The sequence below is a fragment of the Callorhinchus milii genome, unplaced genomic scaffold (genome assembly GCF_018977255.1).
Source record: "Callorhinchus milii isolate IMCB2004 unplaced genomic scaffold, IMCB_Cmil_1.0 Scaffold17, whole genome shotgun sequence".
NCBI classification, from domain to species: domain Eukaryota; kingdom Metazoa; phylum Chordata; class Chondrichthyes; order Chimaeriformes; family Callorhinchidae; genus Callorhinchus; species Callorhinchus milii.
In genome coordinates this window covers 14,817,967-14,833,869 of record NW_024704758.1, presented here as the reverse complement: position 1 = coordinate 14,833,869, position 15,903 = coordinate 14,817,967, and the positions used below count along the sequence as shown (strand labels likewise).

At 45.0% G+C, this 15,903-nt stretch overlaps 1 protein-coding gene across 1 annotated transcript in view; it reads right to left on the bottom strand.

The window, feature by feature from the left end:
• Positions 1–618: 618 nt before the first annotated feature.
• The window catches only part of mpped2a (metallophosphoesterase domain containing 2a), a 49,412-nt gene continuing 34,127 nt past the window's right edge, over positions 619–15,903 (bottom strand). Inside the window, exons 5-7 of the mRNA XM_042341665.1 lie at positions 5,126–5,241; positions 4,014–4,127; positions 619–841 (exon numbers count right to left, since the gene is read on the bottom strand). Coding sequence (XP_042197599.1) covers positions 723–841; positions 4,014–4,127; positions 5,126–5,241 — 349 coding nt within the window. The 3' untranslated portion in view covers positions 619–722. The remainder of the gene's footprint in view (positions 842–4,013; positions 4,128–5,125; positions 5,242–15,903) is intronic.

The following is a 15,903-nucleotide window of genomic DNA, read 5'->3' as shown; positions in this document are numbered from 1 at the left end:
CAACAGTGCTAACCAACAAATCAACCCAGAATAATATGCTGTCGAAAGAAAAACGTTCAAGGGTAAACGTTAAACTATTTCAGATAATCATAACATTTGCCCCCAAACAACCGAAATATGTAGCAGAACAAACAAACAAACACGCGCGTGCTATTTACAATGAACGGACACATTGAAGTTCATTACAGCTGTTAGATTATGGGTGTTGCTTCTTTTATGGAAACTTAAATTGCAGGTACCAGCAACAAATTGAAAGTTGGGTTCGGGAGCTGAGGTTAAACCGTGCCGTTAGTTACGGTGTGTTTTTCGGCACAGTATTCAGACAAGCAGAATCCTCCCTGAATAGTACCCATAATCTAGTTCAGTTTCAAATCAAAAGCTGACAATTAGAACAACTTGGTTTAACCAGCAGATTGGAAACAGAATATATATATATATATAATATATATACACACACACACATATATATATATACATATATATATATATAGTTCTGCTCTTACAAAGTCACAAAGCTTTATTTATCTCATGAGAAACCAATCCGTTTCAACAGGACAACTGCTACGATTTGTACCAGCATTTGTTTTTTTACAAAAAAGGAAAAGGGACCAAAAGTCATACAAGAGAAACATTTAATAGAATTTTCCTTTTTTTACGCTTTCTGTTTAGAAAAAAAATTGGCAGTTTATAGCACCTCCTGCGCCTGCGTGCAGTGGATTCTTTCATGATCCTTGTGGGTTTGGAAGGTCAAATATAATGGGTGGATTCACGGGCTGGAAGCTGACTGTACAAGTGGAGGAGTTTATGTATGTTGTGTAGCCATCTGTCATAATACCGTAACCTGCAGAGAGAAGGTACTGTCATTAACTGCACAGCAAAAGCATTTCCCAGCAACGTCCTGTTGAACAAACAGAAGCCGTTGTGGTAAATGTGGTGACTTGGCATCTTCAAAGTTGAAGTGGAGAACAGCAACAACAACACATTACATTTACACAGCGATCATCACATCGGGAAGATGTCCCAAGGCACTGGATGGACAGTCAGGGATTCGGACCTGAGCTGGGGTTGGGACCAGGGAGGGTAGGGGTAGGATGGTGGCCAAAGGCGCGGTCGAAGACGAGGGTCTCGAGATGTGCCTCGAAAGAGGTAAGGGAGGGAGCGAGGCGAAGGGTGTGGGGATGGTGTTCTAGAGGGTTCTGGACCCCAGCAATAAATAGAGAATAGTGTCCTTTATGTAATATTTCATATGGACGTAACCTTTAGTAATTGAATGAAACTGCCCTGAAGGGGTTAACAATGAATGAATGAATGAATGAATGAATGAATGAATGAATGAATGAATGAAGCATTACTGATGTGTTGATTCTTCAATTGTCGAACTATTGGGTATGGAGGGGGAGGAGGAGAGGGATATTGCTGAGTCACCCATAATTTTCCCGATAAAACTGCCTTAATCTGTATTTTCTAACAAAGCAGGTTAGGTCTCTAACAGCTTCCTGAGTTTCCAATTACCTAAAAGCAAGGCAAGATTAAACTTTAAGCAAATTATTGTACTTTTATCTCTGTATGCTCTGGCCTTGATTAGCCTCCAGGAGAGTATTTTTATTCCTGTGCATTATTAATTTCACGTCGCCTAACCTCAGTTTAAGCAGCATGTCCGCAAGGTGCTCGATTGATTTATGAATCACAATTCATTTCACATCTTACTCTCAATGCGGTCTTTTAAAGGGAAGGTGATTTCCTACCGGGTAAGCAGGAAGCCGGTTGTTAGTCGATTGCTTTTCTGGGGGTAATAATAGTAATTTGGTCACTCAATCCACCACTGCTTGTGGGACACTTCTGTGCGCAATTGGCTGCCGTGTTTCGCCTTCAAAATATACAGTCAATTCATCTCACAGTATATCCTGTGAAGAGCTTTGAGCTTTGACACATCCCGAAGACGTGATAAGGCGCAAGGAATATTATTATTAATTGTTAAAAAGTGAGTTTACCCAATCTCAGCAAAGGAACCCGACTTTGACCAGAATTCCTCCAACTTCCCACAACTATCCTGATTTCAACCTATGGGAATTGGGGTATACCGTGTATGGTGACGTCATTTCATTTAAGTCGTTTTCCGTATTGATATTGCTTTCCTTTAAAAATGGCGTTTGAAGAACGTCTTCAAAGGCTAAAACATTGCAAATGCCCTGCACAAAATACCTTAAATAAGCATAGCCTTCGAATGCCTCCAGCTTCCCTGGGATAAAACTATAAAGGAATGTAGTGCGGTGTTAAAGCCGCCTTTTATTTAGCCTCTGAACCTGGTTAAGTATCCTAATTCTTTGCTGGATTTTTAAAAAAAAATTATTATTAAAAAAGCATTTTTTTTAAATCCTCCTCCCAATTTGCTCCCCTCCGTTCCTTTCCTGAATGGTGGGGGAGGGGGCGGGTGACTTGGAATCAGGAACTTGCTCCCACCCTTTGCCCAAGTGGCCATTCTTAATGTGTGGACACATAAATTAAGTCTCGACAGATTGAAGAGAAGCCCTTCCTCTTGTTTTCCTTCCCTCTTACAGTCTACAGGCTGTTAAACTCTAAGATGGGTACTATCTAACCACGTAGCAATGGTGGAGCTTGAAGGCCAAGCCATGGAGTAAAGGCTTCAGGTGTGACAAAGGCAGAGGGATTGAGACAGAGTGTTCTAGTCTCGGGCAAAAAGCACGGCCACTGATGGCGGAGCGGAGGGGATGAGGATGATGCAAGGAAGGCAGAGCCATCTGAACAAAGGGGGCCAAACACAGGGGAAAAAAAACATTTGCAATTTACATTCAGCGCCGGGCTAAGCGGCCAAGACAATTAATTACTTAAACTGATGATCAATTATATTCAATTATTTGCCGCAGCCTCAGAAATCCAAAGGCTCCCGTCAGTCAATGGGCACTGCTTATCTCTGAGGAAATAAGAGAGACAGAAAGATTTCTCTTCTAATTATATTTTCCTCAGATGACATCACTTCTCCTTGAAATGTCAGATGGTTTCCATGTGTTGGCCTGGTCCAGGCACAGAGCCCATGTGTCATGTAAAATGCTCAACAACGTACAGTGATGCCACAAGCCGCTGATGCTGAATTTGCATGACAATTAGGTCCTTCTGTACATCTATTTCTGAAAGCATTTGACATTTCAGCAATTGCTTTACATGTACAGGAACTGAAGTTACTGTGTGTGTGTGTGTGTGTGTGTGTGACTGTGTGTGTGTTTGAGAAGAGACATTGGAAATAGGTTACAACAAAAAAGGAGCGCACGATTGAAATTATTAGTTGCAACTGGCTTGAGGAACGAATGTCATGGGAGGATCTCCCTCACACAAGGGCTCGCGGGTGGGAAAGTCACTATTGCGGCAATCTGAAAGCAAATGTCAAGCCCCAGTGTGATTCCCGCTGTGCCTGCCTGCCGCGCAGTGACTGGGGCTAAATTTAGACAGAAATCACGCAGCATTATTACTGGCAGTCTTGTGGCTTTATAATCCTTGTATTTGATGTAGCGCCTTGTCATGTCTTCGAGACGTCTCAAAGCGCTTCACAGAGTATGCTATGCAGTGAATTGACTGAATATTTTGTGGGCAAAACGGGGCAGCCAATTGCGCACAGCAGCGTCCCCACAAACAGTCGTGGATTGAGTGACCAGATTTTTTATTTATTTTTTAAAAGGTTTATTTCATCCAGAAAAGAGATCCGCCAATCGACTAACAACCGGGTACAACTCACTGCGAGGTACAGGGAGGCGTGTGGAGTAAGGAAACTTGTCTAACGTTTTGCCCTGACCCGGGAATCAAACCCCAGGTCCTCTCGCTTGTGAGGCACGTGCTCTAACCACTGAGCTACAGGGACTCTACTGCTCTGGAGTAAAAGAGTGTGGGGGACTTTGTGAGGGAGTGGAGGGGGGGGGGGGTGGCTGTTTGTGGGGAGGAGAGGGGCTGTTGGAGAGATCTTTAAAGGAGTCAAGACTGTGGGAATTAGAGACGTCACCCACCTTCATGGATTCCACCGAAGACATGTAGCTTTGGTCGCACCCGTCTCTGTACTGTGTTTAGAAGTTCAACACACCCAACTCTTTGCAACTCTTTTGGCACCCAGTCTCGAAAACCTGAAAAAATAATTAAAGACATCTCGAAGTCGTTCCAGGTTTCTTCACCTCCCCACTACCCCACCCCCCCCTTCCTCCCCCCCAATCACCACTCAAACCATCCGACACTAATTCTGTGATCTGCTGGCTGTTGGTCTCTCTGCCAGCACGAGACAACACAACAAAGGTCTGAACAGCCTGGTGTACTTACACAGCACCCTTCACACAAGACAGCGTCCCAGTGGCGTGGGTTGGACACAAAGCAAGAGAGAAGTCGGGGGTGGGATGGTGGGGGGAGGAACCAACAATGTGGTCAAAGAGGAAAGTCTTAAGGTGGGATTTAAAGATAGATAAAGAGAGGGTGAGGCAGAGGATCAAGGGAGGGATGTGCTGAGGGGTTTTAACTGAGGGGCAAATGGGTGACTTGGAACACGGACTGGCAAAGCTTGTTCACCCTCCCTTGCCCTCGGGTATTGGGAGCTAGATCCGGGAGCTGAAGTGGAGGAAGTGGGGCAACAGGAGTTGTGTAAATAAAATCCTGAGCAGCGACAAGAGAGATGGTTTGTCTGTAAATGTTTTGCATCTGAACCACGTGAGGTGCGGTTGAGTCCTCCTGGCAATGTGCCCTGCTGAGCCACTGGGTACCTTCACACCCGGTGTCACATCAGATCAATTGTGGATCAACAAAGGCCATCAGACGAGGTCATTCCATTCCTCTCGTTGCACAATACACAGTGTGGAACAGGGCAAATTGCTTGAAATAACAACAATTATATTAAAAATAGTAATCCTTGCGTTACACAGTATATGATAAATCTCACATAAGTCGTATCGTATCTGTTTAACAACAGTAAGGAGGAACCCGGTTGTTAGTCGATTGGCGGATCGCTTTTCCGGGGGTAATAATCCCTCCCCTCCCCCCCAAAAGAAATAATAATAATTTGGTCACCCAATCAAAGACAACTTGTGTGAAACATTTGCCCCAATTCTTTGACCTTTTATCTGCCTTTGCCACTTACCTAATGGTGGCCCGTGAGTCATGAGGATATCGATGCCCTCTGGGATTAGATCCCATTTGTCCAGCAGAGACTGGCCTCTGGGCAGGTTAAAGCCCCAGCCGTTAAACCACGGTGTCCTGCAACCACAACAAATGACAGTTACACAGCACCTTCCATGTCAGAAGGACACCCCGAGGCGCTGGACAGTCAGGGATTTGGACCCGAGCTGGTGGTTGGGATCGTAGGGGGTGGGTGGGGGGGAGGGGAGGTGGGTGGTGTTGGTGGGGAGGGCAGGGAGGATGGGGGTAGGAAGGTGACCAAATGAAGAGGAGGGTCTTGAGACGCGTTTTGAAGGAGGCAAGGGAGGAAGTGAGACGAAGGGTGGATGGGATGGATTTCCAAAGGGTATGGGGGTGGGGTGGGGGGTGGGTGAGGAGGGGAATGCACACACATACATTCAGATAAGGAGGTACTTGACGAACCTGCATGACACACACTGCAGTAGGACTGATTATATACCACTGGGCAGTGCACACTGAGAGGACAACCTGTAAACCACTGAAGACAGCAGTGGCCTTTTCACAGTGTGGTGAAAAATAACACAGGATTACAGTACGTGGCTTCCTTTATTGCAGTCAGTGGGAACATACATCTTAATATTGATTCACACAGCAGCATTCTATACTTAGCACAAATTACTCAGCAAGACTGGGATTCAGACAGGTCGGGAGTAGCTGAGACACAAAGCTCACCAACTCCACTCGATCTGCGACGACTCAAATCCAGGGCCATTTAGCAGCACGTTTCCGCTCTCTGAGGTTCATTCGGTGTGTTTATTAATAAAATCCAGTTTCCCCCAAGTAAACATGTTATTGTAAGATCAGCAACGATGCAACACAGTCCCAGCACCGCATTAAGAGGGTCAACTTACGATTATGTGAGTTCAAGTGGCCACGTGGGGAATGGAACTCTTGATTAACAGGATAAGCCCCCAAATGCTTAATCATGTCACAGATTAGATGTTGCAGCAATGCTGCCCCTCACACAAGTTAGCGTCCCAGAGCGCTTGACAATGGTGGAGCACAATGTTGAGCCGGGGGGGGGGGGGGGGGGGGGGGAGGGGGAGGGGTAGGTGACTGTAGGTACGGTCGAAGAGGAAGGTCTTCAGGTGCGATCTGTAGATGGGGAAGGAAGGGGGCAAGGCGGCGAGATAGAGGAGGAGTGTTCCATGATAATGCCTGATTTTTTTTCCCAGGGAAAGGATTGTCAGTGAAGTGTCTGGGCGTGCGAGAGGCTGAAACACCAGCATTCCGCTTGTACACTTGTAATAGAAATCATTTAACCTTCACATCCACAATGTCAATATTCCATCAAACACCTCTGATTGATGCACTTCAGTCTTTGCCGTTGTTCTGTGCTTTCAGCTGCTATTCAGTCGGAGGAACACTCCTCCAAAGAAGAACACAAATAGGGCCGAGAGTCAAGGCTGGCGTAGGTCAGAAGTGATGCTCCATTTCGAATGTTTCATTTCCCGTAATGGCAGAAGAAATGAATTGCACAATGAGTTATAACGCTGTCCGCTCACACCTCCGGGAATCTAATTCAGAGACTTGTAGCGAAGGTGCTTTCCCCTCTACTCGAAAGGCAATAAAATCCGCACAAAACTGCCCCAAAGGCTGAGTTACAGAATTGTTTTTAGTACACCAACTTCCAACCTTACTCTCACTGCAGGTGCTGATTCTTACCAGACTGTGTTTCCTGTTTGCTAGCGTAACTCTCTAAGATCTGTTTGACTGTGGAGTGATCGCAGCCGAGGATGATCCTGTCTTGCCTGGGTGTACTTTAAGTGTTGAGGATTAACAACCCTACGCAATCTTAAAATAGTCATACAGGCTTAAGATCAGGCGAAATTTCGAACCTATCGATTCTCAGTCATAGATCAGAACAAAACTGATCTTTACTTAGGCAAGACATTGTGCAATTGGTCTCCTAGATTGAATTAGTACCACGGAAATAAACCCTTAAATGAATATCTCCCTCTCTTATTCAGATTATACAAACACATGGTCAGTTACCAGCTGCAAACGCTGGAGAAGAGAAGGTTGAGGGCTGATATGATTACAGTCTTTTAAGATTTTGAAGGGACTAGATAATGTAAACCAGGATAAGCTGTTTTATCTTGTGCTGAACAGTAGAACCAGAGTACACGGCCTGCGATTGAAGGGGAGTAAATTCAGAACAAATCAGTGGAAACACTACTTCAATGAGCGAGCAGTAAATATATGGAACAGACTCCGCAGGGAGACCGACGGTGGAAACAGAAAGTGTTGTTTGTTTCAAAAACAAATGAGATAGATTTGGGACACGACATGTCAAGCGACGGCCAGGATGGCGGATGCTGAACTAGATGGACCTTAGTCTTCTTTCGCCAGCAAATTCTTATGTTCTTCATTCATCTGTAGCAACAGCCACATTACCTTGTGTTTCACTCCCGTGCATTAAACTCCCCGTAAACTCAATTTTTAAAACCTATCTCCAGTCTCCAGTGTACAATACATCTCCAATCGATGAAATACGAACCCCTGTATTCCAACTCATTCTGTCATTCTTTGGCTAATTCATCTTGGAAATCCCAGAGCTTGGCAAACTAACCTCTTTGTCTCATTGCCTTACGAAATGGTCGTTCTTACGATAAATCACAAAAAAAAATAGCCTTTCACAGCTTTAAGGTTACAGCTATGTGCTAGGTTTCATTAGCGCGGGTCAAAAAAAACCTAACCAGTTATTGATACCCACATAAAGGTTGATGAATGCACTAGAAAGAGAGAGTGCTTGCAGGGCAGCGACAGTAGACATCTTAGCATAATAAATGAACTATATCTTTGCTCTTTCCTGACATTTGATTCCCGGGCAGGGCGAAACGTCGGGCGAGTTTCCTTACTCCACACGCCCGTTTACCTAGCAGTAAGTAGCAACCTGCTTGTTAGTCGATTGGCGCATCGCTTTCCAGGGGTAATAATCCCTTCAAAAAAAATGTGGTCACTCAATCCACGGCTGTTTGTGGGGACGCTGCTGTGCGCAATTGGCTGCCGCATTTCGCCCACAAAATGTACAATCAATTCACTTTGCAGTATATCCCATGAAGCGCTTTGAGATGTGGCGAAGACGGGATAAGGCGCTATAATCAAATATAAGTCTTTTTTGTTAGTTTTACATTTGACTGAAAAAGACCAAAGTTGCCGTCCCGGGTAATAACGTGGGGAGTCGAACACATTGTCGTTGGAATCGAATTGTCACACACGCGGTGCTAGCAAATCGAAGAACAAGGGAGCAATTGGTGCTTGAGCTTCACGGCTTGGGACGACGGCCACAAAAAAGTGTTTGAACAACTTCACGGAATATAATGGGAGCACAAGCACTCTTGGGTTAAAAAAAAGTCCCTGGGTGGTGATTTAAGCACTGGGTTTCCTGGGCCTGAAAGCCACTGGCCACGATGTGTTACTAGTTTATAACCTCTGAGACTCGGCTGTAAATACCTGAAAAAAATAAGATGCTTCCCGCCCCCCCCCCCCCACACCGTTCCTCCTTTCAATTTGCTATTTTTCGCTCACGAGAGAACAAACTTCAGTGGCCGTACGACAGGATGTGAACTGTTTAACCGTAACCGCAAACAGGCAATAAGCTTGATTTGATGCTCATATCTCCGTCTCTGCCAATTTGTGTGCCACGATCCTTTACTTCCTGGTACATGAGTGACCCTTAGCTCTTAACTGTCTGGCCCTGATCTCTGGCTGACGGTGACCTTCATGATCAGTGAACCTCCAAGTGCAGCACTGAGTCCTGAAGGACCTTTGAGTTTCCATCGCAAAACTCCCATTCATTAATGCACAGTTTTCTAATAATAATAATAATCCTTGCATTTGATGTAGCACCTTATCACATCTTCGAGACATCTCAAAATGCTTTGCGGCATATTCTGAATTAACTGTGTAGTGTGGGCGAAATATAAATATAAATTAAAATGGAATAAATATGTAAATATAAATTGAAACGCAGCCAATTGCACACAGCAGTCTTGGAAGCCGTTTGAATTTCACTCCGGGTCGTTAACGGCCGATGACATTATTTTGTTTAAGACGCTTGTAGCCGGGCTCCTGTTTTATGTCCGAGAGGTTGTCTACAACACCCTCGGCCTCGTGAGAATTATGCAAGTAGAAAAGAACCGCAAAAACCATGAGCATGCAACAGATTCAGACGCTGTGCGATTCTCCTCTGTTCCCAGAGATTAACAGACATTTCTCAGGGTTGGGTGGGGGCCGCGGAAACTTTATTAAGTTTATGGCCGCGACACAGTGTGTGTATTGTTCTTATGCACTCGGGCCGCAAACTGTGACTCCTTTCTCTCTGTCTTCCGCGAGCTGAGTTGCAGAACTACGGACGAGCACAAAAACACTGCCCACTCCGCTCGGAAATATCCACGCCACACACTTCTGGAACTTTCCATTTCCTCCCGTTCGGGGGATAGTGGCTTTTTTAAAAAAAAAAATCAGACGTACTGTTACTTTACAAATCTTATGCCGGCTTCAGAGGACGTCTCAAAGCATTTCACAGGATTCGGTGTAAAGTGTAGTGACTGTGTGTCTGGCTCCGACACCATTCTCAAAGCCACCTGATAGTAACAATGCTACACTCCATTTTGGCAAATGTTCAGTGAAAACTCTTTATATTATATAAAACAAACTCCCCAACGGTGTAGCGGGTAAAGCCATCACCTTGTGTAGCAGCCACTCACTCACCCAATCCAGAAGGCCGCATGTTTAAATACGTGGTGGAGACGCTTTCAGATAAGGGTAGTGAGATTGGGGTCTGAGGGGGGAGGGAATAGGACACAGTAGGAAGGGATTGTCCAGAGATGTTGGAGGGGGGACAGGGCTGGAGAGACGAAAAATGTAAAGAGAAAAACAAAGGGATGATGTGTGTTTTTTGCACTCACACTGTGTATTCCCTGGATGTCTCTGTACATCCAGCCAGTCAGTCAGTCAATGAGCAATGTGGGGGTAACATGGCATCTAACCAAATATTAATTGATTGCTGAAGCAGCCGCATTTAGAGGTTAAACTAATGGATTGTTTTTTTTTCTCTCTCTCCCTGCATTTTCACCACTTAATAGCATAGCGCCACGTCTATCAAACTCCGTTAGGCTGTGAAATATTGCCGTGGGTTCAGAAGATCGTACTTGCCCTCAGCCTCACCCCAATCGTCCTTTAACACCCCCCCCCACATACACAAAACAGAGCACCAGTATTTAACCAGATGTCTACGCAATCCCAGAGAACTGGAGTATATCACCATTATTCATTTGTTACTAACATTTTGTTTCCCCATTCAATTTAGGAAAAAAATTTTTTTCCCATCTTTGATAAACGCTGGAACTCAATGAAATAATTTCTGATTTGCTCTCTCTGTTATCAGTCGTCGCTGGCACCTCATTCCCAGGGTGGTTTCCCCATCCGGCAAATGTATTTACTTGCCTAATGGGAGAGGATTTGCCTTATTGTTGTTACCTAGTTTCGGCAATGTGATTGTATTTTTTATTAATTAATTTATTTATTAACCACGTTAATAATGTTATTCGTTCTCCCAACTTCCTCCTCCTCGGAGTTATCTGGCTGTCTCCGCTGTGTGCTTGTGTAGCCTGGAGCACAGGCAGACGGGACAAGACAAGCTAATGTGGAGACACTGCTGTGTGCTTCCGTCAGCAATTTCCACGAGGCGAGACAGTGAGCGTCACAGTCAGTCCTTTCGTGGCTTAACCCGGCCAAGTATCTTGGCTGAGAATCCATTAAACCTATTACACTTATTGGCATGTGGATTAAAGGAATCTGCATCCGTCAAGAGAGCAATCTGTCATAGGAAAGAGAAAGCAAGTCAATTCTCGAGCCTGAATTCCCTCAAGGGAAAAAGTCTAACGTTCCTCCCAGACATTCCCCAGTTCAGAGGTTTCAAATGGTGAAGGTATAAGGTTATGTTTTATTACGGTGTTTTATGATATTTCCCTTTCCTTGTTTCTTGTGGGTTGAATGTCTGACATCATCCAATTCTGGAGCGACTGTTAATTCAATGGCAAAGTTCTCAGCAAACAGTCAAAGGAAAGGAAGTGCATTCACTCACAGGCAATTCACTCCCAGGCAGTTCAGGAAATTCTCTTATTTTCTCATTCGATTTCCACCTGAAGGTTTTGATACTGATGCAGTTTGATGGGTGCCAGCAGCCCCTTACACCCCAACCCTGTGGCCATTCTTCATGTGTCAATAGCTTGGTTGACTACAGGTGGTGTAACAGCGAAGCTTGATCCAACCGCCCTACCATCGGTGGCCGGGCCTTCAGCCTCTCAGCCCCGAGGCTCTGGAACTCTATCCCCAGTGCCTTCGCCGATTCCTCCCTTTCCTCCTTCAAGGCCGGTCTCAAGACCTTTCTCTTTGACCGTGCCTTCAGCTCCCCTCTCGACTCTCTACCCACTCCTCGCTCCCTCCCTTCCCTCACCCAGACCATTTCCGCCCTCCTCGCTCCCTCCCTTCCCTCCCCTCACCCTGACCATTTCCCCCCTCCTCGCTCCCTCCCTTCCCTCCCCTCACCCTGACCATTTCCCCCTCCTCGCTCCCTCCCTTCCCTCCCCTCACCCTGACCATTTCCCCCCAATGCTCGGGTCCTGACCCAACTGTACAGCGCCTTGGGACGTCCTCCCGACGTGAAAGGCGCTCAATAAATGGAATCTTGTTGTTGTTGTTGTTTGGAGGATAATCTTAACTGATTTCATCCTCCTTAACCCAGGGTGTTAAAGCTCATCCCACATCCGCCTCCCAAGTGGAAACTCTACCCCCAGTTGTGACTTAAGAATGTGTCCTATTACTCTGGATGCAGGTCACGATTTAAACATCAAACCATGAAGATGGTTTTTTTCTGCCTTTATGGAAGAAAGCTGCACTGAAGGGAAAAGCATTGCTCTGAGCACTAACAGTATGTCCCAATATTGTAATTGTTGATCAAAGACTTAAACAACCAGATACTGAAAATTATTATATTGCTCTGTTGATCCCCTCTATTATTCCCCCACCACACACACAGACCCTCAAACCACTGCTGGATCAATTTGCACCTCTGCCTTCACATTCATTATACTGAGCAACGCTGCATTAACCTGTTTATTCACTTTTTCACAGACAATAGTGCGGTGGGGGAAATGGGGGAGGGAAGAGGAGGGAGGGCGGAAAGAGAGAAAAAATGCCAAACTTTCATTTCAGTTCGAACCAGCCACCCATCCCACTTGGCAAAATCTGACGACCAGAATAACCTATTGCACGAGTCAAACTATTCATTTTATATTCACCTTTTTGTCACGGGAGTGGAGTGCAGAGGTCATCCAAAGAGGAGGCATAATTGATCAAGCTGTCAGAGCCAATGAGGAGGAGCATGTTAATAGGACTTTTATTTCACCCAGGAGAGCAGCCAACTGACAAAACCTAGTATATATGGCCCTGACTTCATCGGTTATTAACAGCAACTGGAACGGTAGTAATGGGAGCCAAGTGGCTTCAGTTTGATAAAGTACTGGACATCAGAAGTTGACGCAAAGTTCTTTCCCCACCCCCCCGCCCACTCACCACTTTCTTGACTGACGTTGACATCGAACCTGTAGAATTCTGATTAACTGATTAACCATTGCAAAGACCACTGTCATTAGCAGTAATTACAGACCACTGTAATCCCTGAATCACTGTAATCCCTAAAACTCAAACGTTTTGTTGAATGCTCAAATTAGCATTCGTTTACAAAATACAGTCACTACACTTCACAAGTAAATCACATGAGGCACTGTTTATGTCCTCTTGCCGTGAAAGACACTGTATCAAATGCAAGGATTAGGATTATTATTACTATATAAAAGAGAAGGCTCGGCACACCCATCCTTTGATGAAGGTATTTCCTGCATTGCCAATTACTTTTGTCATGACTCTGCTTCATTAGCGAAGGGGGGGTTGGGTGAATGGAAAAGAGACAGACTGACTGACTGACTGACTGACTGACTGACTGACTGACTGACTGACTGACTGACTGACTGACTTGACTGACTGACTATCACTGTCCGTTCAGGCCATTTCCAATTCTGGTCATTACGGATTCCATATGATGTAGCGAGTGCGCTTTATGAAACGCTGGGCAGCCAAGATTTTTTTATGTTGCAGTTTCAATTAAACCCTCTGGTCAATACCTCGTATTGACTTCTTCGCCTACCATCCAATTGTTTAAAAAGGTATCACGACAGGCCAATACTTTGGAGCTTTGCAACTCGCTGTTAACGCTTTCAACACCGAGCAAGCATTTTATTTTTGTCTTCTGTTCGGGAATGGAATTATGAGGAAATAGCTGAGCAAACGACTATGAAACACTACAAGTGCCCTGGTGTACACCGCAGTCCAGGACTATGACTATTTCCACATGTAGGTGGGATGCACGGAAGTCTCAGCTTGGTTTGGATACTCATGAGTGCGGTGATGGGTTTCTGAGTGTATCAGCCAGCCAGCTGACCAAAAACAAAAATGAGTTCAAAATCCCGAAGTGGGGCTTAAACCCTCAACCTTCAAGTCAGGGGCGAGAGTGCTACCAACTGAGCCTGGCTGACAACTCTTCTACTGTGTATGAGCCGACTCAGTGACTTTACACGCTTAAGGGGACAATTGCTCTGCATCCTCTAGGGAGCCTTTGTTTTAACAGCCAGGTTTTACACCGTCAGACAAGACAATTGGCATGGAGGGTGTCTGCCAGACGGCAATGAGCTATGATACTTCGGGGTCTAATTTGCGGGTTGAGTCAACAACCCATGTACAAGATTAAGAGCATTGGGGCAACCACGTGCTAATACATGCAGAGGGAGGAAATTAGAGATGCCCTTCAGCAGTGATAAGGATATAATAACAATAATAATCCTTGCATTTCATATTGCGCCTTATCCATTTGTTGAGATGTCTCAAAGTGCTTCAAAGAATATACTGTAAAGTGAACTGACTGTGTATTTTATGGGGGAAAGGATAACAAGTGATTATGAAATATAAATACCCAAATTCCACCCCATTTTGGCCTAGAAGATAATTTTATCTTAAAATGATTTAAGTTCACGCAGAATTGCGAAATCTCCTTTGATTTGGTCTGAATTCGGAAGCCAACAACTGAGCCAAACATGCTCTGTTCACGTTAAAGCAAAGGAATTACGCAGCAGTTATTAATCTCGAGCTATGTCCTCCGTTGGAATTAATATTGTAATCTGGTGCTGAGTTCACCGTTGGAAAGCTGTTAGACAATGCCCGGGGTGGGGTGGGGTGTGTGGGGGGGGAACAAAGTACAAACCAGCCTCTCAAGAGCATCAACAGAAGCACAAATTCTATGAAAATCCCTCCTTGGTTGATCAATAAATTCACTTAACAATCCTGCTAACCGTGACACATGCTGAACATGACCGACCACGGGCTGAGCTCGTGGATTCTCTTTGTTCAGTTTCTCTCCTTCTCGATCGAGCGTTGGTTCAGGCCGGGTATATTTCTCCACTGATGCCGACAGTCTGTCACAGCAGTGGCAGAAACAGCTGGGGGGGGGGGGGGGGGGTCACAAAGCTCATCCACATCACTTTGAGGTTGACTACTTTGTACGTCCGTCGGTCAAAACTGACTGCAATTGGGCTGCTGTGATTTGGCGCTGTAGTATATCAAACGCAAGGATTATTATTATTATTATATTATTATTTCATTTCTTCACATACTGAACCCAATACCTTTGTGTTTCTTATTAACGCCATAAAATCCCCTTCCCACCTGCCCACGACCGCCCATTAAGTTCCCAATCATCTGAAATACGTGGGAGATTAACCTTGTTTGCAAACACCAAACGATTTATACTGTGGAAATTCTGACCCAGTCTTGCCATTGCTGGCTGCCAACCATTACTTCTTACTCATTTTCTTTGGCCACTTGACTGCTGCTCTGCTTTGCTCTGCGATGCTGGCTGCACTTCCCTTTGTGATTACAGCGTCTGCCTGGAAACCAAACTCCTCCTGACATGCTGTATCTGGGTTACGTGGCTCATTAGCAATCAGTGTCTAGTTACAGAAAACGACTGAATGAGGCTGAAATCAAAAGAAATGTGAAGCTGCGTTCCTCCAGGCACCTTAACAGAGGGTGGGGACAACAGCTAACAGGCTGTAAAGAGTTCAAAACATAACAATAATGACCCTCGCATTTGACATAGCGCCTTATCATGTCTTCGAGACGTCTCAAAGCACTTCACAGGATATACTGTAAAGTGAATTGACTGTGTATATTTGTGGGCCAAACGCGGCAGCCAATTGCACACAGCAGCGTCCCACAAACAGTCGTGGATTGAGTGACCAATTTTTTCTTAAGGGAAAAAAAAGCCCCAGGAAAGCAATCCGCCAATCGACTAACAACTGGGTTCAAACTGACTGCTGGTAAACAGAGGCTTGTGGAGTAAGAAAACGTACCTAGGGTTTTGCCCTGCCCCTGGGTCACTGGACAGAGGACTGGGAATGCTGTGCCTAAATATAAAGTATATATAAACGCATACATATATTTTACAGGCGAAAGAGAATGAGGTTAGAACCACACAGTGTCTCATGTAACCTGTGAAGTGTGTTAAAAAAAACAGGTATTGTATTCATACCATGAATATGAATTCCGGATGTATTAAATATTGTCCAAAGCAAATGCAATTTTTTTTCTCTCTCTCTCACT